Source organism: Cucurbita pepo, chromosome LG08 (genome assembly GCF_002806865.2).
Source record: "Cucurbita pepo subsp. pepo cultivar mu-cu-16 chromosome LG08, ASM280686v2, whole genome shotgun sequence".
NCBI classification, from domain to species: Eukaryota; Viridiplantae; Streptophyta; class Magnoliopsida; order Cucurbitales; family Cucurbitaceae; genus Cucurbita; species Cucurbita pepo.
This window is the reverse complement of record NC_036645.1, coordinates 1,462,554-1,486,965: the sequence shown is the minus strand read 5'-3', so window position 1 is coordinate 1,486,965 and position 24,412 is coordinate 1,462,554. Positions and strand designations below refer to the sequence as shown.

The window sequence follows — 24,412 nt, the reverse complement described above, 5'->3', positions numbered from 1 at the left end:
TAAAAGATAAATAAATAAATAAATAAAACTCCAAATTTTCTAATATAATTCTTAAATTAGTTGGTGGAAAAATTCAAAATTAAAAATTAAAAAATTAATGAGGTTAAATGAGAGCGACAGTACTGTTGTACTACACCACCTAATATCTTCACTGGTGGTTGTGGGCAACGCTGTAGGCTTAGACTACAAGCCAGGCAGCCCAAAGTGGTGGGCCTCTTTTTTTTTTTTAGGGCCCACAATAACTATAACTCTGATACTACGTGAGATTGAACNACGTGAGATGAACACGACTTTCCACAACACAATGGTATGATTTGTCCACTTTGAGCATAAGCTTTCATGAAACTCTCCACAACACAATGATATGATTTGTCCACTTTGAGCATAAGTTCTCATGGTTTTGCTCAATAGTATGATATTGTCCACTTTGAACATAAGCTCTCGTGGTTTTGCTTGATTATAAACCCATGATCATTCCCTAAATTAGTCGATGTGGGACTTTCATCATCAAATAAATGTATGTTTTAGACATTTTTTTTTTTAGTTAATATTTTTTAAACGTGGTCTATAATTTATGGTATTTTTATTAATTTAGCCGATATTAGAATAAATTCAATCAATTTAATAATTTGTTTGAATAATTTACTAGTTGAGGTTGAATACAACTCTAAATTACCATTAAAAAAATTAAATATTTGTGAAAATAACCATTTAATTATTTAATTTTGTTTTATAATGATTTAGTTCACTTTTATGTATCTAATAATTAGCACGTAATGATTTGAAAATTATAATGGTGAAATTTATTAATAAATGTCAATGGTTTATCTACGTGGCATAATTAAATTATAATTATGATTATAATTTTAATATATTAAATTAAATTGTTATAAATATGAAAATTAAATATTAAGTTGGTTGGGTTTTAGAACGTAGGGTTTGGGTTTTCACTGTTTCTGCGATTTCGTTCGCGCGTATTTGTTACCAGTAACCAACCCACTATGGCCAGGTACCGGAGCCGGAGCAGAAGTTACAGTCCTCGCCGGCGTAGCAGAAGCCCCCCACGCGACCGGAAGCGGTACGACGACGACCACTCTCGAGACCGGTACCATGAAAGCAGGTCTTACAGGGACCGTCGCTCTCCTGCTTCTTCTGGATTACTCGTGCGTAATCTCCCCCTTGATGCTAGGTATTTCATGTTCTTCTTTGAACTTTCTGTGTTCTTTCCAATGTACCATTTTTTTAGTTTGTTGGAGGAATTGAATGGCTTAGCTTCCGCTTTTGGGGCTGTAGGGAATTGCGGCTTATTGTAGTAATTTTGATTAGTAGTTATATGTAGAGTGGATCAAGTAGAGCCTTTGTTGCTAGTAACTTATTGTCAAGCTTTGTGCAATCGCTCTTCACTGTGTTGTTTTCTCGTTTCTAATGTCTATCCAATCTATAAATTATGAAGAGTAATGGTTTAGTGTTTTGGTTGCACTCCATACAGGCCGGAAGATCTTAGGACCCCGTTTGAGCGATTTGGTCCTGTTAAGGATGTGTATCTGCCGAAGAACTACTACACTGGGTATGGTCGCATTCATGTTAACTTGTGCGCAATTGGGTGTTGAAGAAACTAATTTATTTTTCCCGGTACTTCTTCTCTTAATTATCAGGTTATCGACGCTCGAAAGTAGAGTTTTGGCTACAACACTCATGAAAGAAAAATTTGAGAAAATCAAAATTATTTTTTAGATTAAGTTGCGAGATCAGAATTTCCGAGCATTGTTGGAGTTTCAAAGTTTGCCTCTACCAAAGTGAAAATTAATTAAATTGACATCACTGTGGTTTTAATAGTGGTTTTGCATTAAATTTGGGCCTGAACATTAGTAATGCTTCTCGTGTAAGATTGTGGGTTTGGATTTCTCTTGTTTTGAATTAGTGGAATTTTGTTCATGTTGTGTTCTGAAATATTTTTAGTAATGATCTATTTTGTTGTCAACATTTTTGTTTCGTGATGATATAATTTCCTTCATTGCCTATTTTTAGGGAACCCCGAGGATTTGGATTTGTGAAGTTTCGATTTTCAGAAGATGCAATTGAAGCAAAACAACAGCTAAATCATACAGTTATAGGTGGACGGGAGATACGAATTGTTTTTGCTGAGGAGAACAGAAAAACTCCTCAAGAAATGCGATCGACTTCACGCTCGAGGTTCTATGACCTTCCTTCTAACTTCTATTTTGCAGTACCTTTTTGGTTTAAATATCTTCTCCTTAAAAAGGAGTTCTTAATCTTGAACTAATATATCAATTGTTTTTTTCATGCTTCTCATATATAGTGGCAGAAGCTACAGAAGGCGTTCTCCAGGAAGGTCTCCTAGACGTCGAAATCGTTGTTAGTGTTGATACATTTATCATGATTTTTTTTCTGACTTTCATTAAAAAGAAGAAATTGTATTTTGGTTAATGTTGATGTTTGATGAACATCATTGTGATGCAATATTGTAAGTACATGCTCATTTTTGTTCAATAAGCTTTTTCTATTTGACTGCAGCTTACTCACGCTCACCTTCACCTGCCAGGCATGACTCAAGGTTGGATCTTAATTGTCTCACTCATTCTATTACTGGCAACACTAATGTCATTATTGTCCTGCTGTTTCTATTGCTGCTTGATACTACCATGTTTTGAAACATTGTTTGTTCGTATCTTGATAATTAGAAAGCCGTGCATGATTTCGTTGAACCATATATTTTTGTACTAGATCTTGTCAAAACATTCTTTATGGATGAGAAACATATTATAATATTTTGAATTTTGGTGCTTGTCGTATACAAACCTCCATTGAAGCACTTGTTCATTGTTTTTATTTTCAGTCTAACCAAAAGGATTTTGTCTGTAAATTTAATGTAAGTCTAAGTTTATAGATTTTATGGTCTAATGCTTGCAGAGCTCTTCTTTGGGCTTAAGGAAAGAAAAAAACAACATACTATTTTCAGATAATTCTAAGCAATTCTTTTTTGTGTAAGTGTTCAGTTTACTGCCTCTACTTGGAGTGTTTTACCCAAATCTTTTTGTAATGCAAGATTGGAGGCCTTTTTTTTTCTTTTTATCACTGTTTTAAGCTTAGGGATTCCGCATCCCTAAGTCCTTTTGGCTGTGTTCTTCATCTTTTGATGATTATTTGATTTCCTTGTTTCCTATAAAAAAAATGTGAAATATTTTGATTAACACATCGTAATTCTATTTTCTCAACCTGATCCTCATGAATTCCATTTTGTTTTAAAGAACTACTTAAAGTTATCAATCGTGTGTCAATTCTAAGAAACACAATCCATTTCTAATGGATGAATTACTTAGTTCATATTTCATGTTGTGATGTGTGTTGTTAGTAAATCCAAGTGGTACTCTGGTATGGTTTCAGTTGCAGATTAATATTGGTGTCGTAGACCAACAATAATGGCACTTGTAATCTTCTTTTCTCCATTATGGTTATAATGTCAGCCCAATATATAAATTCTAAGCCACACTTTTAGTTTTTTGTTTTTCTACGTGCTTTAATGGTAGACTTCTTATTTCATTTGCTTGAATGTTATCATGTTTAAACAAAGTGATTAAATTTAATGTTTGATGTGGTGCACGTGGAATATTCCACTCCCTACATAGTATGCAGAGTTGCATTGCAGGATATTGTATACAATTTACTTAATTCCTTGTTTATGCAGATATTAAAGTGTAAAGGGAGACTTTAGAGAGTTGTTAATTTATAAAGTTTAACAAGAAGTATGTTAGCCTGTGTACAGAATATCTGCATATCTTCTGCCTACTTTTTAATTAGCAAGCAATTTTTAAGTTTGATATCTTCTTTTGCATATACCATCCAGTTAAGAAAGATTAGAGCTTATAGTGGCCAAAGAAAGAATTCATCTTCAAAGGAGAAAGGCCAAAGTTTTACTGGTTGTGTTATGGTGACATTGTGCAAGAAAAGATAATGTGATTTTTAGAAAGTTGGGGCAAAGAAAGCTATGAGCTTGTCAGAAGCTGATCAACCAATACAGCTTAATAGAGCATAATTCTCAGTGTTTGGATCTACTTGTCATAATTTTGTTCGGAAACCTGAAATTGGTGCAGGTAAAAGTCATGTTTTGTTGATATGTTTTGAAAATGATGTTAATACAAACTTCTGCATGTAAAAGTATGATATAGTTTCATAAGTACCTATTCAACCTACCTCATCGGAGCCCTTGAAGACTGCTCGGACAGGCTTCCTTTCCTGTTACAGAGAGAGATGGTCATATTTTGCTGTTCTATGTCTGAATGGAAGTCTTATCTGTTCGATATGTTAATTTATTTGACTATTAATCTTTTCCCATCATTGTGGCTGATGCAGGAACCGTGGGGCAAGGGGCGAGTATTACTCTCCTGCACGATCTAGGTCAATTTCACAATCTCGTTTCCCTCATGACAAACGGGATTACAGCCAATCTCCGAGGCCAAAGGAGAATGGTCGGAGCTCTCGTGAAGTGAACATTGCATGCAGTGGGTCAAGGAGTCCAAGGGCTGTTAGCCGCAGTCCTTCTGGATCTCGTTCACGATCCTATAGGTATTTTGCCTTTCAAGTTCCTTTTACTGACTTTCTAAAAGACAAATGTCCCCAAGTTAGAATAAGTGGATCTATGCAGGGAACCATTTTGTATTGTTGCTTGCTGAAAAGTTGATTAATGCGTATCATTTGTATTGGTAGTTTCAAGTTTCAAGATTCATGTGATTATTTAAACTAAATCAATAAAGCTTTTATTACTGTTTACTTTTTCCTTGGTGATTCACGTGAAATGTCCAAGTGGATTAAGGAGGCCCTATGCTAGATATCAATAGATTTACAATATGTATGTGTGACCATAGAAGATAAAAATTGCTTGTGATGAAGTTCGGTGTATTTAAGAAGCTCGTGATATTTCCTAACAGACGTTCGTCGATTAATTCATTGAAGGGGCAGGAAGGAAATGACATGCTTTAGTTAGGAATAGCAAAGTTGTCGAGTTCGATTTGTCGTTATTGAACATTTCTCCTGGTGTCCCTAGTGTGTTGTGTTTAGCCGGTAGTCCTTTCAGCTGGTTGATTGAAGAATTTAGAAAGTTGACTAACACCCTGCAATCTTGCTTCTGCAGTCCTCGCTGATGGATGCGTTTTGGGTTTGCACGGAGCTTCCTGAAGATATGTTAGCCTGCCTTCAGTTGTGGCCCAATGAAGTATGCTATTCCATGCCATGTAGTTGCTTAAAGAATTCACTTTATTATATGCGAGTCTGGAGGGCTGGACTTGAGTTGTGGATTGAAGAACAGTGAGTGTAATAGTGGTGTTTCTCAAGCAGTCAACTTGATGTGAATGCATGCTGGTAGACTACTTCTTGACCTGTCCTTTACTAGATCTACGATTTTGGGTTCAGCTGTGGGTTTCGACTTTACTCTTGAATATGTCGAGTGGCTGTATTTGATGAAACCATAGGTTTAGAAAAACTCGTCATGTTTGAGTATATTAACCAGTAAGTTCGGCCCGAAACGATCGAGTCTGATGAGTTGGTTTCTGCTGATTAGAAGAAATATGCCACCACTTAATGTTTTCTGGTAACTGCTTATGTATCCTAAAGCCGTAATTTTCATATACTTATATACACACACAAAATCTAAAGCAAAATGATAGCAGAGATTCGTATGAACTTAACCTACAATTTCCCCCGTAGGATAAACTTATATAGCAGGGGAATACAAAAAAAATGTACAGAAGAAACCTTCCTTCATTCACTTTGCTTTGGATCCTCTGATTCTGATTCAACTGAACTCTTGTTGACTGGAGTTTCCTCCAGTTGGTGCTCGATGCTTTCGTCCTCTACTTCTGAACAGCTAGGAGGCAGGTCCAAATTTGCAGATTCATTTTCTGGCAGAGTCGAACTGGAGGACACATCGACTTGATCGCTTATGGTAGTTTCTGCAGCTGCAGTGGCGCTATCAGTTTGACTCTGGACCAAGTTGCAAGCTGGAGGTACATCGACTTGATTACACTCGACAGCGGTATCAGCTGTACCCTGTGCTGAATTGCAAGCTGAAGGTACATAGACTCTATCACGTATGGTAGTGCTATCTGCTGGATCCTGTGCCGTGTCACAAACCGGAGGTACGTCAATTTGAGCACATATGGCTGTTGTATCAACTGCACCCTGTGCCGTGTCACAGGTTGGAGGAACATCAGCTTGATCACATATGACCATTTCTACACCTGCAATGCTGTCAGCCGGATCCTGCACTGATGAGCCACCTGCTGACTGGCACCTTTCATTTGCTGTGAGTACATCATCGGCTTCGTCGCGTACGACTGCTTCTACAACTGCAATGGCGCTATCGATCGGACTTGGAACTTGTGAGCTTTCCATACTTTCAGTTTCAGCAGGTAGAGAGGATGGAGGATTGGCTACTTCTGTGACAGCCTTCTCTAGAGAAGGCTCCCCCACCTGAAATGCGAGTTACACATTAGTATGCCAATTAAATAACAGAGCATAACAATGTCTCGAACGACAATGACAACGTAATCTTTTTATGTATCGTTTTTTTTTTGGGCGAGGGACCAACCTCGGATGCATCTGTTTGGTCAATCGTCTGAACTTCAGCAACAGATTGCATTAGACCTGCTCCTACCTCCTCTGAAACCGGAGAAGACGAAGACACAATTGTTTCTCCTGATATATTCTTTTCTAAAATCGCACCAGCTTGAGAAGAATCCATTGGATCTGTATCGGACTGAGAACCTTGTATGTCGTTCAGTGGCCGTGATGATGAGCTAGCAATTAGACCACTGTCGAGTAAGGCATCGGACTTCTCTTCTTCCATGGTTGTTGGAGGTGCGGGCTGAGTAAAGGTATCAACTGCATTTACTGATACAGCCTCCCCTGTTTGATGAACATCCCCTGTCTGATCACCAGCTGAAGCTTCCAACTTCTTTGATACCGTTAGATGATTGGAAGGATCATTGAAGCGGAGGTTTTCAGTGATGCTTAAAAGCTGTCCCTTGCTGCTAATATCAGACTCCTTACGATCCTCCGACGGGTCTGCACAATCTAATAAGGTTTTCTCGAACGAGTTTCGCAGCTTGTCTTCCTCAGATGATACGTTTTCTGATAAAACCAGGTTATCCTGTGTTGCCACCATATGATCACTACCTTGATAATCACTTGGCCCCTCCAGAGAGACTGGGGAGCTAATGGGTTCCATTTGAGACGATGAAGCAGGCACAACCGAAACATCCGACATCTCGTTTGTTAATAGTCCACTATCCTCGAGAGCTTCTACTGAATCTGTGACCGTGCAGCCACACGAATCATCCTTGGAAGAATCCCCAATCTTTTCTCTGTCTGTCACCGTGGATGAGGATACAGGTAAATCAGTTTGATCACCTGAATTATCTAAATTTGTATCGAGCAACGTCATCGTATATGAATCCTTAACTTCTGAAGAAGATAAAGATTGTGCCGAAGTTCCAAGAACATCCTCGACTAGAGGATCGGATTGCTTTTTCTCCCCAGGAGACCCTTGAACTCCAAATTTGTTGGGTTCCTCCTGGTTCCCTAAATTATCAACTTGATCTCCCACAGATGTGAAAGAACAATTTTCTTCCCCTCCCTGCAATGAAGCTGGTAGCAGAACCATATCATCAGTTTTACCTTCTGATACACGTTTTTCGTCAGAATCGTCCATTTCAACAACAGCATCAGAACTGGAGATATCCATATCCCTGAGACATGCACCATGGTTGTCAGCTCGGTTACCTTCATTATCCTGAATCCGAGGAATCGGAACGCTTTTCTCAGGAACATTCTCAGGATTAACAAATTCGGCGTTTTCTTCCACGTGATCTGATACCTTCAAATTCTCATCCGGAATACGATTACTACTATCATTTAATGATGTTTTCTGACCTTCAACATCAGTTTTGAAAGTGCATTCCGCAGCCTCAACTCTAGGAGTTAGCAAATCAGGCTCCACAGCATAACCTCTACCATCGGGACTTCCAGCAGAAGCTTCAAGGACTTGAACGCTTCCATGATCAGATGAAGGAAAAGTTGGCAATTCTTCTGAAGTAAGCTCTAATTTATTTCCCGATGTTTGCTCCACCAGATTAGGTGCACCTGCGTTTGAAAGATCTTGACTACCACTAGACCTCCCCTGCTTCGAGGCAGCATCCATATGTTCAACAGCAGGATCAGTATCATTCACTTCTTTATGTTTACTCTCAATATTCATAGTAGTTACAGAAACACGTCCTTGAACTTCAATTTCAGCACCTGGCATACATACGTCGGAACTCTCATTAAAATTTGAAACATCTGGATGATCGAGATTTTCACTATGAGCTGAGAGACTTTGACAGACACTATGACAATCTTGACCAGGATTCTCCATCGAAGTTTCAACAATCATAACAGGTCTAAGATCACCTTCCATCTTAACTGCAGCACAAACAGGCACCGTTTCGTTCATCGTTGTATTCTCTGTTGTACCAGAAGATACACTGGGACAATCTTGCCCCGCAGGTCTTGCTTTTAAAGTTTCAACAGCTGCATGATAAGGTTCTGTGTTGTTAGATGCCTTGATAAATTCAACTGAAACTTCAAAAGAAAATTTAGAATTATCATCTCTGCCAGAATCCATGCCTATCTTCTCAGGAGAGTAGTCGATCGAACATTGACCCGACATTTCAGGCATAGATGTGGTTGCAGGACATTCAAGACTTGTATGATCAAATTCTGATGGTTCTGAGAATCCCTCCACGTCAAGAGTTTTCTTTGTGATATCAGAGGCTGGTTCACAGGGACAGTCCACAGAAATTATTCTTTGATCATCAAGAGTTTTCGATTGACTCGGATGAGCTTGGTTAGCAGAAATTTCTGCATTTTCAACAGTAGTCGTGGCAACGGTCACTGTAGTATGAGATCTACTTGACATATCAAGAGGGCATTCTGAAGGCTCTTCCAAAGGCAGTTCTGCCATGTTATTCGAAGGAGCAGGATGATTTACACCATCGTTCTTCGAAGGCGAGGGAACTTCGTAGTTGCTTCTATCAGGATAAGATTTTAAAGATCCTCCACTAACAGGGTTTGCTTCATTTTCCAATACATTATCCATCACCTCAGGAGCCTTTGATACCTTGGAATCACCCAGACTTGAGGAAACAGGCGAGGATTCTGGGGGATTATGATCAGCATTGTTGAAGTTTGATGAAATTGCAGAGCCACTAACCTGAGGACAAAAAGATTTAAGATGTTCTTTCAAAGAAAGGCATAGATCTCTAGCAAATATCATTTTTATTTTGATCAGTACTAAGAGGACAAAGGGAATGGAACTGACAACACTTACCACAGTTGAGCATCCATCATATGTTTCTCTTGATTCAACCAATTTATTTACTGAATCAGCCTTCGCACATCCAGAACCGTCATCCTCGATCTTCGGAACGATAGATTCTTCTAAAGCATTTGCAGAATCTGGTCTCATTTCATTAGCTACAACTGAATATTCTTTTTCATGGGCCTCAACTGGAATGTTGGAATTTAAAATAGCCTCTGATTTATGACTTTTGGTCACCTCCATAGAGGACTTGCTCAAAACAGGCATCGCGGAAGCATCCTTGTTTTCAATCTCAGACGACGCTCCAACTTTAGCTTTTGACAAGCCAGTCCCAGAGAAGACTTCCTTCATTACCCGAGCAACGTCATTTACATTTGCAGTTTGATAACGGCCTGATGCAGAGGTCTTGTCCAAGGCTCCAGTAGCATCAATCTTTGTTGATGATGCCAAAAGCTGTTTATGTTGAGCAGGTTTGGGTACTTGCTCCTTTCTTTTCAGATCCTGGGAATCCACAGTATCTATAATTTGGGTACAACCTGCGTGATTCTGAACATTGGTTGATTCTTGATTCTCAGTCTCAGTTTTACCTATTAGGCCTATGTCTTTACAACTTGAATCCCCCAATGGCCCTGGTTGCACAAGCACATTCAAATCTTTAGATTCCTTGCCAGCTGAACCATCAAGAACGACAGAAGGCAACGAGGCCGGTTTTTTTCCCCTACGCTGAGAGGGCTCTACCCTTTTAGCAGTCTTACGACCTTGCCGTTTAGGTTCCACATATACGGGTGGTGGACATTGAGATGCAATTTGCACGCTTGAAGCCACTGATGTGGACGAATGAATTGGCTGGGAAATAGGAGCAGTCTCTCTAGCAACATCTGTTACAGCTTTGGGACTCATCCCGACAGCAACATGAACGGCTGGAGGACCACATGTTGGAACTGCAGTTTCTGGAGTTGATGTAACTGGATGAGTTGTGTCTCGCAAGCTATGACTCTTCAGTGTTTCATCTACACGATTATTTGTTACAGTTGCATCCTGGGCCGCACGACTCTTACTCAAGTGCTCAGAAGGGTTTGCTTTGGACGNAAGAATCAGCATTTTGGTTTTGTTCGGGAGTAGGCCCTGCATAGAATTTAAAAGCCTGAATTCAATGAAAAGTAGATTGATAANGAGAATCAGCATTTTGGTTTTGTTCAGGAGTAGGCCCTGTATAGAATTTAAAAGCCTGAATTCAATGAAAAGTAGATTGATAAACATAGCAGACAATGATCACATGCTGAAGTCTATCTAATACTTGCCTTGTGGTTCCATAGTACTACCACAAGTTGATAGGCTGATTGTCTCCTTGCTTTTATTGGGATTATCTTCCAGTTTATCTTCCTGATTGACAGTACTCAAAGAAGAATCAATATGGTTCATTTGCAAATTCGCATTCAAACTTAGACTAGCACCAGCCATGGTGTTGGGCAATGCAGCTGCTACTACTTGTTTCTTTCCTCTACGTCGTGGTGCTCCAGCTGCACTTTGCGTCTTCCGACTTTGTCCCCTAGGCTGTACAGGCTGAGGATTGAAATAAGGAGCAAATTGTGAGAGAGATGACACAGAAGGAAAAGCAGGACAAGGTTCCAAATTTGATGATACCTCAACAGCCGGTTTTGAAGGGCCAGAACCAGGTAAACTAGAAGGAATGTCACTTGCAACATTAACTTGACTTGCCACTGGGTTTGTGGATTTACCCTGATCATCTTGACATACTTCAGAGGATAGACTACCAGGAACAGGAGGTGGGACCAGCCCCTGTTTTTTCCCCCTTCGTCGAGGAGGTTGTTGTCCAGTTTGAGTTTTTCGACCATGACCTTTCACTTGAACCCGTGCAGGCGAGCAAGCTGGAGCCGACTCAGAGGCAGGAATTATAGAAGGCACTGGGGTAGTTAACTGAGAGTTTGCAGAAACCTCTTTAACAAGTTGATATGTTGTTCCTTCACTTGGCAAAGAATCAAGACCGCCAGTTTTAGAAATGCTTGAAATAGTTTCTCCTTGCAACCCTGTGTCCACGTCGTCTGCCATGGAAGGAGATGGAGAAACCACTTGAGCAGGCGACTTATCGACAGCCGCTCTTTTTGGTCTTCCACGACCTCGCCTTGAGGGTGGTGTTTGATGCTGAGCCATAGGCTCAACAGGAGGCAAAGGGGAGGCAGCAAGAAGTTCTTCCTTCAAAACATCTCCTACAACTGGCCCACTAATACTGGTCGACGATTCTCCTGCCACAGCTTCCTTTGGCCCCGGGGACTCAGGCGAGTCAACCTTGCACATCTTTTCAAACTCCTCTTCTGTCCACTGTTCCTCATAGGATCGCACCTATTAAAATAGAAAGTTCAATGGAAATAAATCAAAATCTAATGACAGCCAGAAGCGTTAAGGTATAACAAATTCACGAGTATTAAAAACATTCGTCGGACCTCTCTTGCCCGCTTCCCCCTCCCGTAATTATGTGTGTCGAGACCTCCAAGATATTCGCTCTTCCTCTTTACCCCCCCGACTTGGGCTCCCTCCCTAGGTTTTGGTACTTCTTCAGTTATCTTCATTACTTCATAGAATTCTTTCAGGTCATTATCTGTTACAAGACGTGAAGGCATGGGAGGAATAGGCTCAGAAATTCCATGACCAACTACCAGCTTCTTCCATGTAGCCTGAAAAATTAATGTTCAGAAGTGAACACAGTATGAATAAAGTAGAAGACATAAAGAGTGTCGATTTGCATACCATCTCATGCTCTCGTCGTTCTTTGTCCACTGTTTCAAACACGTCAATCTCTGGCTCACTGTGAACACGAAGACAATGGTCAATAAACTATGGTTTCCTTCCTTATTGCACTTTGAGGGTCATATAATCAGCAGCATAAAATACAAAGTAATGGGGATGGGTCGATGTAGGTGGACCTGCGTGCTAAGAGATCATTCAGAGAATCATCATCTAGTACAGGTGCAGCTTCTTCTTTCTTACACTCGCGTAGAAGAGATTCCAAATATTCCCTTCGATCTTCAGCACTGCAGTAATAAATGGGACAAAAGCAATTAGTGCCTCAAGAACAACATGGACTTTCATAAAAGGGCTACCAACCTTGTATTGTTGTCAAAAAAGCCGGCTGTAATACTCTGGTTAGCCACTCCAAGTTTATGCTCTGCAGCAGCTCTCACTTGTTCTTCCACCGTTTGAACCTGGAGATGGACATAAAAGAAAGATCAGGATGTGCCCAACTGCAACACGTGATAGGATGACAATACCCACATTTTCAATTACAAACCACGAAAAGATAAAGGGATACTAACCTATCAGATTGAATCAAGCAACTAAGAACAGAAAAAGGTAGAAAAGAAACGAAGAAACAAAATGCTGATTATAGAAAAAGCTCTGCGATTGGTTTTAGTGACGAAGTTATCACATGATATCAAATGTTCTTATTAATAAGAAACTTGCAAATAGCATTACTCAAGAGATAGAATAGCCTAGGGGCCGGGGGAAGAGAGATGCCCCTCCCAACAAGAGATACTTACTGTTTCAAATCTAAGAACAAGCACATCCCTCTTCTGGCCGATCCTATGAGCTCTTGCCTGTGCCTGTAGATCAACCTGACAACATGCACAGTGAACAAAATTTAGAACAAAAGCTACATCAGAGTCTTGACATAAATATCATGAAATTTGGATATATATGCCTGTGGGTTCCAGTCTGTGTCGAAAATAATCACTGTGTCAGCAGCTTGGAGATTCACTCCCACACCACCAGCTCGAATGCTGATACCACAGGAACATGCTACTTGAGAATGGAGACAAGAGTATTCATAAGAACAGATCAGACAGACAATATGAAAGTTACCTAAGAAGGAAGATAAAATAGGGAGAATTTTGCCCATTAAATGACTCAATGAGAGCACCACGATCTCCCCCGGCTGTATGTCCATCCAATCGTAGATATCGATACTGTTTCCAGTGAAGATATTCCTCCATAACATCGAGCAGCCTAGTCATGGTGGAAAAGAAGAGAACCTGCAACGATATTAGTCTATTAGAGATATTGAAACAAAACAGAAGGATATAAGGTGACAAACAGAACAAAAGCTCGTTCTGAATTGAAATCATTGACATAGACAATAAACTAGTCTGACTAGAGGAAAAAAGAAGTAATATATCTTTAAGCATTGAATTCTCATCAGAATTGTATCTTGTTATTGTCCATACAAGTACTTACCCGATGATCAGTCGCTTTTAGCTTTGGTAATATTCTATCTAACATCTCAAGCTTTCCGCAGAGTCTAACAATTGGCGGCAGGTAATGCTTAGGTATCAAATTATCAACCTACACAAGAATACAGAAATTTCTCAGGACAAATACCAACAAGCAGAAAATAAGGTAGTTTAAGCTTCCAACTCGGGGTTGTGCATCGTCAAAATGAAAAGACGGTGAGGATAAAACACTTGGTCAGGAATACAGGGAAGTGGGTGCTGAGACATTCTACCTTCACCCACCCCTCAATTTGTTTATCCAAAAACCATTCAATAGATACTTTGCATTGAAAGAAAAGAAAGACATGCCTCCTCTGCATGAAGATGGCTCAGATAAGGATGGTTACAAATATTACGCAGCTCCATCACCGAGTTATGCACTGATCGGACCTGGAGGGAGAATATGTGTAAGAGAGTGTAGGTAACAATTGAATTATCATAGTAGTTAGAATTACAATTTCTTCTCGAAAAATAAGTAGAACATAGAGTGAAGGAACCTTTGTACTTCCTATTGAACCAAGGTTATCCTCTACTCTCCTCATCAAAAGTTTCTGATATGCAGAAGCCTCACATCTTACAAGTCTTTCAATCTTTTCTGGCAGTTCATTTTCCACCTGCAAGCAAGAATACAAGAACCTAAATACGTGATAACAAGGAAATATTTCTCTGAAATCTTCCATACATAAAAACTACACAGCATTTTCACATTCAGACCAAAAGAACTTAATATTTATTGATACAATTACATCATAATAAATAGCAGAATACTGAAGGGGATGCATGAGAAAAATAGAATGATTCTTCCATAAAAAGGGCAATAAAGCACCAATAAACAGTGAAAACTTATGAAAACATAAGGATGTACTGAACATAAATTTTTGTTCAAACAAACCTTGTGTTTAAGCCTCCGAAGAACAAACGGGCGAAGAACTTGGTGAAGTCGATTTATGATCAAAAGATTCTCCTCTTCAGAAAGCAAGGCCTTGTCCGAAAAGAAAAGTTTAAAAAATTAAGTGAGAAAGACAAAAGGAACTGAATTATAAAGAGAAGTTGCAGAATTTAGGAATTACTTCTTCGGCTGAACTATCACCATTACTCTGGAATGGTTTGTTGAACCACTGAGAAAAATCCTCTGATGAATTAAAAATATTTGGCAACAAAAAGTTCAGTAATGCCCAAAGCTCCTCAAGGTTGTTCTGCACAGAATGGATTCAAAATAAGCCAGCAACTACAACCCAAAAGAAATTTCAACTATTTCCCGAGTAAATTTCATTTTTTTATAATGGGCGACGAACTAAATTTAAGCTCTTTATGACAGTGAGGCTACTGCGACTTGACGTTAAGAATGTAATATATTTGAATGCTCGATTTCAGGATCTAAACATTTCAAATCATAATGCCCCCCAAAAGGAAGAGGCTTAGGTTCAGTTGTTCATGATCAAAATATAATTAACTCAAGAAAAAGATAGAGACTAAACCAAAGTCCATGCAATCAGATTGAAGGAATATTCCCCTAAGCTATAAAGAAAACGAGAAGAGCATTAACAACGACTGTGACCTGTAGCGGTGTCCCGGTCAAGAGTAATCTGTGAGAACTACGGTAGTACTTCAGATCAGCATTCAACTTGCATGAAGCATTCTTTATGCGATGGCCTTCATCAATTATAATATAGTGCCAATGAATTTTGCTTAATTTTGGCCTATCATGTTTGTTCATCAGATACTCATATGTGGTCAGAAGTACATTAAACTTCTGATGAACAATTCTCTCCCTGCAATAATGATCAGGTAAGTTTACGAATTACCCAACAAGGATTCAAGAAGAACATATGGAAATCATTACTTGAATAGTCTGCGCCGCTCTTCTGGAGGTCCAGAATACACAATTTTAAGCACACTTGGGGCCCAGAAGTTGATCTCTGACTCCCATCCAGGTAAAACTGATGACGGTACAACCACCAAAAAAGGACCTCGATCGTTCTTAGTCTCCATTAAATAACAGATCAGGGAAATTACCTGGAAATTCCCCTGTTAGTAACACGGAACGGTGCAGAAGCTAGATCTAGTCGCATACAAGACAGCTTAAAATAGTATGGTACCTGAACAGTTTTTCCAAGCCCCATTTCATCAGCAAGAATTCCATTCAAATGGTTGTTATATAACGAAACGAGCCACCTAAGGCCATTCATCTGATACCTAAAATTTGTATTGCCACATTCACAAAGAATTTCAGAATGGACCAAGCACTGGCTTTTTTTGTTCTTAGATCATATAAGTTCAGAAAATCAAAGAACTAAAGTAAGTAAGAAAAAGATATTGCCAAAAATAGTTTTAATTTTGAGATAAAATTAAACAGGAGGGGATGATAGGAAAAGCATGATACTCACTCCCTCAACTTTCCTCCATGAAGGCAGGCTGGCTGCTCAGCTATGCTTTCTTTAACACTGTAAAGAATATTCATATAAGATATCAGAAACAAATTAACGATATCTCGCTGTTAATGAGAGGTATCAACTTGAAGCCTTAAAACACAAGGAGCTTCTGTCAAGTAATACAAACTGCAAACCGATGCAGTGTATTAGCTAATTTGTTTCGAGGAGGGGTGGGGGAAGAAGAAAGCATGTAATGCGTCACCTATGAGCCATCAAGTAGTACTTCTCGTTACTTTCCAAGTAATGCTGTAAGAAGAATCAATGTAATCAGTCGATGAAACAAAAACAAATGCAAGAAGGTGAGAAGAAAACCACTTGCCTTTGCCTGATCGCTTTCATCTTCATTCTCGATAGCAAATTCACTTTTTTCAGCAGTATTCACGTCGCATCCATCATCTGTATCATGCCCAAACCGGCTTTCTGTGGACTTCGCCTCCTGTAGCTTAGATCCAAGCTTTTGAAGATATTTCTCAGTCTCCTTGAGAAGTTGCTTAACACGATCCGATTTTGCATCCTAGCACAAGAAGTGAATTGTTAGAGTGAGAAAAAGAAAAGTCTACAAAATCTGATTTTGCTTCAAGGGAGAAAATTTTGAATTTCCTTCAGCCCCTTTTCAATTTACATATAACACACAAATTTTCACAACTTATAAATTAAAAACTGAAGTCACGAGTAATGCACTGTAGAAATACTTATTCATGATAGGAAATATTATGAAGAAGAATGATGACTTCCCCTTTGATTGCTAGTAATCATCAAAGACGAGACAAACCTGCACCATTCGCAGATACCCCTCGACATCATTGATCTTCAAAAGATTGATCTTCTCACGTTGGATTCTGTCAATTTTCTCACGATGAATTCGTTCCTTCTTTTTGTGGAACTCCTTGACATACTTATTGAAACCCTTCCACCTCTCTCTCTTAACTTTAAATACATCATCAAGTCTTTCCCTAGAATAAAGAGTTGACGAACAATAAGCAAGATTTGAACAACTTTTAACTTCAATCCATCAGAATTTGTTTTTCATTCATGGAATTAAGCCATTTGAGGTTTAATTTGAAGAAAGTATAGACAAAAACTGGCATTAGATAGGGCACCACATACTTGTGAACTTCAATCTCACCAAAGAACTCCTTTTGCCTCTCTCGTATTCTCTTTTGCCTCTCCTCCTTCATTCTCTGCTCGAATTTTTCAAGTTGTTTAATCCTCCTACCATGTTTGTGCTTCTTGAAAGATTTCAAGCGGTCCATCTCATTCGAAATTGGTTTGAAGAAATCATTTAGACAATCACTGCCAAGATTTTTCAAAATTCATCAGAAAGATTAATCAAAGAAGAAATAATAGCAATGAATGTAAACTAGAGGACAACTCATGAGAAATGACTAGTTATTACTTCCTGAGGCGACGCTGAAGCTGCAAGAGTTGAAGTTTTTTCAATTCTATTACACTTCTAGTTTTCGCAGATATATCATCTGATGAGCTGACAGTACTCTGAAAAGTATGGAAAGGAAAATGATACATGAGAAATGAAACGAACTAAATGTGCCAGATCATTATCGATGAAAAATCTTTTTTTTATAAGAAAAAACAGAGATATTATGAAGCTGGAAAGACAACCAAAGGGTGTCCCACCCAAAGAAACTCCTTACAAAAATGCCTTCCAATCAAGAATAATCAATGAAAATCATTTTCAAACTACAAGTTCCAGCAATATCCCAGAGGCATTAACTACAGTCAATTCAGCATCAACAATGAATGGAAATAGAGAGAAAAACTGAGTTGCACACGAACCTTTAACTTATCAAAACGAGTGGCAATACGTTTCTCAGTTTTTTGTTGTTTCAGTAACCAATTTTGTTCATTTAGGAGTTTCTTTTTCTGCCGATCCATTATCCATTTCTCTGACATGGTGTACTTTCGAGACATCAGCAAATCAGATGGCACTGACTTACCATCATCTTCTTGTTCCATAGTATTTAGGCTGCCATTTATCCCTTCATCTACAGATGTCACTTTGTGCACTTCTGTAATGCATCTAGGTTCAGATTCTGGCATATTTCTATAATCTACAATGAAGATTCATAACATTCAATAAGAACCATTCAACCCATGTGAATTAAAGTTCTGCAAAAAGAACTCACCATGAGATGCAAGATTTGAGATCACACTAGCATCTCTCAAAGGCATTACAGCATGGTATTGATCATATGTCCCAGAGATAGGTTTCCACCGCTCCCCTATTGAAAAAGAAGACCGACTATTAGTACATTGACTCCCTAAACCACTGTTGTTTCTAACAACGTGCAACTGAGCAGATGCATCATTATTTCTATCAACTACCAGCTCATGCTGACTAGCAAAGGCTGGTAGACTTCCCCTAGAAACCTCATTTGTGCTGTCAATTCTAGGGTTTAGTGGCTTACTCATACCCACTGTAGCAGTGGCTTGATTGGTCTGTCCAATCAGAAGATTGCTATTCCCCAAATCCTCAAGAGCGTTATTTGCAGTTAAGCTCCCCCTTGCACTCGAAAAGTCAAGGGGATGCGATGCAGTGCTCAAGAATGTTTGAGAAATTGCTTTTTCCCGCATTAGTTCAGCTTCTGGCTTTCTTACTTCTGCTTGAACAGAATAATCAAAAAGTGGACCCTTGTTATCCTCTTCTCTTCTATTATCTACTTCCTTCATGGAGTCAACCTCATAGGTTCTTCCGGCAGATACGGCGCCTGGGATCATCGTACCTGTTCCCCTTGCAGCATCCAACTTTCCTGATGGCATCATGACTTCACTGGAACTTCTGGCCTCATTAAAAGATTGAGCAATGCCTCTAGGATCAACATCTTTGTGAAGCCCCTCTTCATTGGCATTTAAAGTAATCAATAAAAAGAAGCGACTATGTGATAATGATAATGCATAGTTTTTTTCTTTGAAAGAGGCTAATGCTCAAAAATACAATCTATTGCATGAGAGAAACAATAAGAACAGGACATAAAGAATACAATAAAACATAGATCCTATATGGAATAATCAGCATAGCATTTAGAAAGGAAACACCATAATGAAACCTTAAGACGAGCTGGTATAATGCATAGCTTTGTTCACACACACACACATATATATATTACAGTTGTCTACCTTCTTTAGGAGAATTATTCCCGAGGGCAATTTCAAGATGCAGTTTCTTTGGCATTAAACCATTTCTGAAAAAAAAAGAATGAAACGTAAAATTAAACAACCAACTAGAACAAGTATTGATATTATTTTAACTCAACATGCAGATTAAGAAGAATAAGCAACCTGAATGCTAAAAACACAAGGCACTGAGCCCTAAGTTGCTTTAATTGTTGTTCCTTGAAAGGCAAACGAGATTGGGATGAGGTAGGAACCTGAGAAACAGGAAGCTTTCCTGCTTCTCTAGAAACGGGGTTACGTAACATACTCATTTCTGGTCCGCTGTTCCGCCATGCACCCTGTTAACAATATATGCCAAGTTAATATCTAATTATGGATAGGCATTCTTGGTATAGTTCCCAAATAAAGCTGTTTGCAAAGTCCAAGTAGTGGTACTGAAAAGTGTACTATACAAATTTTGTTTCGATTTTGAAATGAGAGCCAAACGTCAATAAGGCGAGTGGAAAGAATACGCAATAAGCAAAACGTCATGCACCTAAGGTGTTTCAAGTCATATGCAAAAGATACGCAACGGAAAATCAACCCTAATAAAAGAAAAGAGAAGAATAACGAACAAAAGTAGTAGAAGGAGGAGATCAATTGAAGTATCTGGATATTTGTACACAGGTTTATACTTCCACAACACAAACGTTAGAAAGACAGAAAAAAGAGATGTGAANAGGAACTATGTTTTAACAAAAAACTAGCATTATCAAGAAAGTATTAAGCACCTGAATCATTTTCGCAGCATCAACTGATGATGTGCTAGATATAGGTAGTTCACTCTCCAAAACTTTTTCGCCCGAGGTAGATATCCCATCACCTCTGTTCACAGAATACATTTGAGGGTCAATAGCCTTTTCAGCAGCCTTTGTTAATCCATGCTTCACCTGCTCAATATTGCCTGCACCGTATAACGAGTCAGTGAACAGTAGAAGAGGCTTGGAGATAGTGGTAAATTGGTAATACAAGTTGGCAACACTGTATGCTCCATAGTTCATCCCATATGAACATGATACTTTTCCAGTATGACTAAATGGACCTAGATGGCCAAGCCATTGCTAGCTTTCCAACTAACTTTAAAAACAAAAGAAAAGGCACATACCTCCCTTAACTAGATATGCCGGTGGTTCGAGCCTATTTGTCTTCACATTCCTAGGATTAACCGATGGATTGCGGGAATCAAGTTGATGGGTATCGTCNACGGTGGTTCGACCCTATTTGTCTTCACATTCCTAAGATTAACCGATGGATTGCGGGAATCAAGTTGATGGGTATCGTCACTAGATGGTTCCATAACTGATGTATCCACCTTCTTCCTCTTCTTGGTGCCCTTCTTACCATCCTTATCATTTAGTTGTTTGTCCCAACTCACTGAATCGTGCTTCTCTTGTGACTGTGAGTTGGCAGACCTCGAATCCAAACTAGAAGGACTTCCTTGATCAAAAGATTGACCACTCCGATGAGTTGCAGGTCCTTGGTAGTAATCATGATCTGTACTACTTGGGGCAACAGGTGGCTTGCTTGGAGCAAGTGAGCCACTTCTGGTGTCACTTCCAGATATACCCATTTTGGAATCTTTAGCTGTACCAACAACACTGGAGGAGCCTGCAATTATTTCTACAATGATTTATTCCGAACAAAGTATAGCATGTGCATTTGTAGACAAACATTATGCAAACAATCACGCGTGCACTTGCAAACCAGATTCACTTATAACCAGTACCAAATAGAAGATCATTGTACCCGCATATTGTGCAGTGGTAGAATCACCCATCTGAGTTCCACCAGTGAGAGGAAGGCGTGAAGCCCTCAAAGCTTCAATATCAAGACCATGTTGATTGATGACAGTCTCCATGGCTCTAGATTAAAGAGTTTTGGTTAACAGAAAGGAAATAAATAAGAATAGCAATCTAAAGAAACAATGGTAGGATTAAAGCAATGAACATTTATTCTGTAAAGAGGTAGAATTGCATCAAAATGCCATCCAAGACCAACAACCTAACAGAGACATATTACACAGTAAAAAGAATTTTAAAAACAGGATTTCTAATCAAATTTCGCATCAATATAGAGCTTCTTCATGGATTAAGTGTCAATAGATGTGACGAATGACAAGGCAAACCTTGGCCTTCCACCCTTTTTATGTAAGGGTCCAAGCCCACCACTAGCAGATATTGTCCTCTTTAGGCTTTTCCTTCTGGGCTTCCCCTCAAGGTTTTAAAACGCATATGGTAGGGAGAGGTTTCCACACCCTTCCAACCGATGTGGGATCTCACAATTCCCCCCCAAAGGGGCCCAAAAGGGGAAGCCGAAAGGGAAAGTCCAAAGAAGACAATATCTGGTAGCAGTGGGCTTGGGCCGTTACATTTGGCATTTACTTAAATTACAAAAAATTAACATTGATTTCTCGTGTATCTAACTAAAACAAAGCCAAATAGATCATTATCCAATTGCAAGAAACCCTTGGCCTCGGTGACCATTGTATCATAGATGCCTTTTGGATATCAGTCATATAGTGAACTATAACCATCATCATGCATATTAATGCAGGTGGTTTATTTTTTTTCCCAAATTAGAACAAATGACGATTCGGCATCGGGAAAATACAATCATTAGGAAGTGCAACAATTATAAGGGGGAAACATAGTCACTGATTCACTGAAGTATGGAACCATCATTCTTTACCTTGATATTACTTGATATGGCATGGAATGTTCTTTCCCACTCGACTTCATGTGTTGCAATATCTGAAACTCACACAAGCATGAAATCATAAATATGAAAATTCTGCGTGCCATTCATTGAGCAGACAAAATGAAAGCAAGAAATGCATTACACACCACGTAGAGTTTTGTAGCCAATTTTGCTGGCTCGTCTCTAGATTCTTGAATTAGTTTGTGCAGAAACTTTGCTGCCTCCAACTCGACATTTTGTGCGGACGCCATCTCGTCCAAGACAGCAACCTAAAATGTGAAAATCATAATCGTGACGTTGATAAGACGACGAACAAAAAGTCCAATTTAACTTAAACAACTAGATACTAAAATGGACAAAGTGATCCTAACATAAAAACAATTCACTGGCAATACAAACGGGAAATGCACATTCTCTCCAATTGGGTTGAATTTTTCCCATATTTTTCTTTGATGGATACCAAGTAACTAGTGATNTTTCTCTCCAATTGTGTTGAACTTTTCCCATATTTTTCTTTGATGGATACCAAGTAACTAGTGATAACTGAAAGGGAAAATGCAGAATGAAGCAAACACTACTCATAACTATCCTCTAAAACCACCGCATGAAATATTTCCAATAACATCATCCATAATACTATAACTATTACAATTTTACAATCCAGTGAGATCTCACATCGGTTGGAGAGGGGAACGAAACATTCTTTGTAAGGGTGTAAAACCTCTCCCAAGCATATGCGTTTTAAAAACCTTGAGGGGAAACTCGAAAGGAAAAGCCGAAAGAGGACAATATCTACTAGTGGTTGGCTTGGGGCTGTTACAAATGGTATCAAAGCTAGACACTGGGCGATATGCCAGCAAGAATGCTAAGCCCCGAAGGGGGGTGGGCTGTTACAAATGGTATCTAGGGCTGAGCTCTAAAGGGGTGGATTGTTACAAATAGTATCAGAGCCAGACACCAGGCGATATGCCAGCAAGGATGTTGAGTCCCAAAGGGGTGGACACCGAGCGGTGTGCCAGTAAGGACATTGAGCCCCAAAGGGGTAGACACCGGGCGGTTGCCAACGAGGACGCTGGGCTCCAGAGGGGTGGATTGTGTGATCCACATCGGTTAGAAAGGGGAACGAAACATTATGGAAATCTCTCCCTAACACATGCATTTTAAAAACCTTGAGCGAAAGCCGAAAAGGAAAGCTCAAACAAGTCTGCTAGCTGTGAGCTGTTTCAATATCAGTTCAGCTCAAGTTTCACCAGCGGCAGTTGAAAACCAGAACAGACTTTACAATTGAATCAAAAAAAAGACAGATATTTAAGCTAGAACAACGACATCAATGTATGTTGGGAAGTTCTTAAGTCTAAAAAAAAAACAGCACGAAGAAAATTAAAAAAGGTGCTTTATCGAATGGGCAACATTTCCAAGTCGGGAAATGAATTTGACAGAGTAGAAAATCTTCATGGACGAGTAAAGAAGAAGAAGCATACAACACCTGAAACGATATCCGCGAAGAAACTGGCAGCTGATGATGAACTACATGAAACAAAACTCTGGTTAGAAGCTGAAGAAATTACCCAGCCCTCGAAACGATGATGGACCTGCCATTTCACCACCTGCTCGTTTTAACAAAAAAATAAAAATGGGATCGTCGTCCAAGCATGCTTCGCACGTGACAATAATCGGCTTTTGGGCCTTTGGCCCATTCATTGAAACGTCGTCGGTTTGGGCCAATAAATGATTGTAATTGCCGACATGTCGGGTTTGGTGAAAATATGGGGACGTTTGTCGACCCATTTTGTTAGATCTGGACCGTTTGTAGGCTTCAAAAGAAAGCCTGTGGGAATGGATTTCCATTCAATAATCCATAGTTTTCCTCTTTTTTTTTTTCTTTTTTTTAATCATAATCTCGAAATTTGATACGAAAATATATTAATTTTTATTTAATAGTATTTTTACAATTTTTTAATAAATATTGTATTAAAAAATAAAAATCTCAAATCACTATTTTTTTAAATAATAATGAAAAATTATCATGACTCGTGTTAATATGTGGGGATAGTCTTCACTTTTAAGAAGCAAAGAGTAGGTAATACGACCGTGATGCATTATGGGAACGTCGGAGCCATCAAGTACCAAATCGAGGACAATCTTCGCTTGTAGGGGATAGTTTTCACTTTTAAGAAGCAAATAGTAGGTNGGGAAACTCGAAAGGAAAAGCCGAAAGAGGACAATATCTACTAGTGGTTGGCTTGGGGCTGTTACAAATGGTATCAAAGCTAGACACTGGGCGATATGCCAGCAAGAATGCTAAGCCCCGAAGGGGGGTGGGCTGTTACAAATGGTATCTAGGGCTGAGCTCTAAAGGGGTGGATTGTTACAAATAGTATCAGAGCCAGACACCAGGCGATATGCCAGCAAGGATGTTGAGTCCCAAAGGGGTGGACACCGAGCGGTGT

General features: G+C 39.2%; 2 protein-coding genes across 2 annotated transcripts; one reads left to right on the top strand and one right to left on the bottom strand.

Annotated features, from left to right (window-relative positions):
* The first annotated feature begins 931 nt into the window (after positions 1-931).
* Positions 932-5,609, top strand: LOC111800458 (serine/arginine-rich SC35-like splicing factor SCL28). Its single transcript, XM_023684157.1, has 7 exons — positions 932-1,189; positions 1,490-1,567; positions 2,029-2,193; positions 2,321-2,376; positions 2,536-2,575; positions 4,372-4,584; positions 5,150-5,609. The coding sequence occupies exons 1-7, from the start codon at positions 1,002-1,004 to the stop codon at positions 5,157-5,159; spliced, it is 750 nt and encodes a 249-aa protein (XP_023539925.1). The 5' UTR covers positions 932-1,001; the 3' UTR covers positions 5,160-5,609.
* LOC111800459 (chromatin structure-remodeling complex protein SYD-like) lies at positions 5,599-23,564 on the bottom strand. The gene is made up of 37 exons (XM_023684158.1): positions 23,449-23,564; positions 22,109-22,231; positions 21,954-22,015; positions 21,012-21,127; positions 20,555-20,873; positions 20,371-20,474; positions 19,997-20,169; positions 19,392-19,564; positions 19,230-19,294; positions 18,239-18,949; positions 17,889-18,163; positions 17,491-17,588; positions 17,202-17,387; positions 16,867-17,047; positions 16,414-16,608; positions 16,297-16,340; positions 16,050-16,106; positions 15,762-15,858; positions 15,506-15,678; positions 15,221-15,434; positions 14,733-14,858; positions 14,555-14,644; positions 14,160-14,276; positions 13,972-14,052; positions 13,628-13,735; positions 13,256-13,425; positions 13,095-13,173; positions 12,934-13,008; positions 12,500-12,597; positions 12,319-12,426; positions 12,143-12,200; positions 11,839-12,069; positions 10,678-11,737; positions 9,386-10,470; positions 8,665-9,268; positions 6,605-8,586; positions 5,599-6,486 (listed from the first exon to the last, which is right to left on the bottom strand). Exons 2-37 carry the CDS (start codon positions 22,211-22,213, stop codon positions 5,776-5,778), a joined length of 10,131 nt encoding a protein of 3,376 aa, XP_023539926.1. The 5' UTR covers positions 22,214-22,231; positions 23,449-23,564; the 3' UTR covers positions 5,599-5,775.
* Between the last annotated feature and the right edge of the window lie 848 nt (positions 23,565-24,412).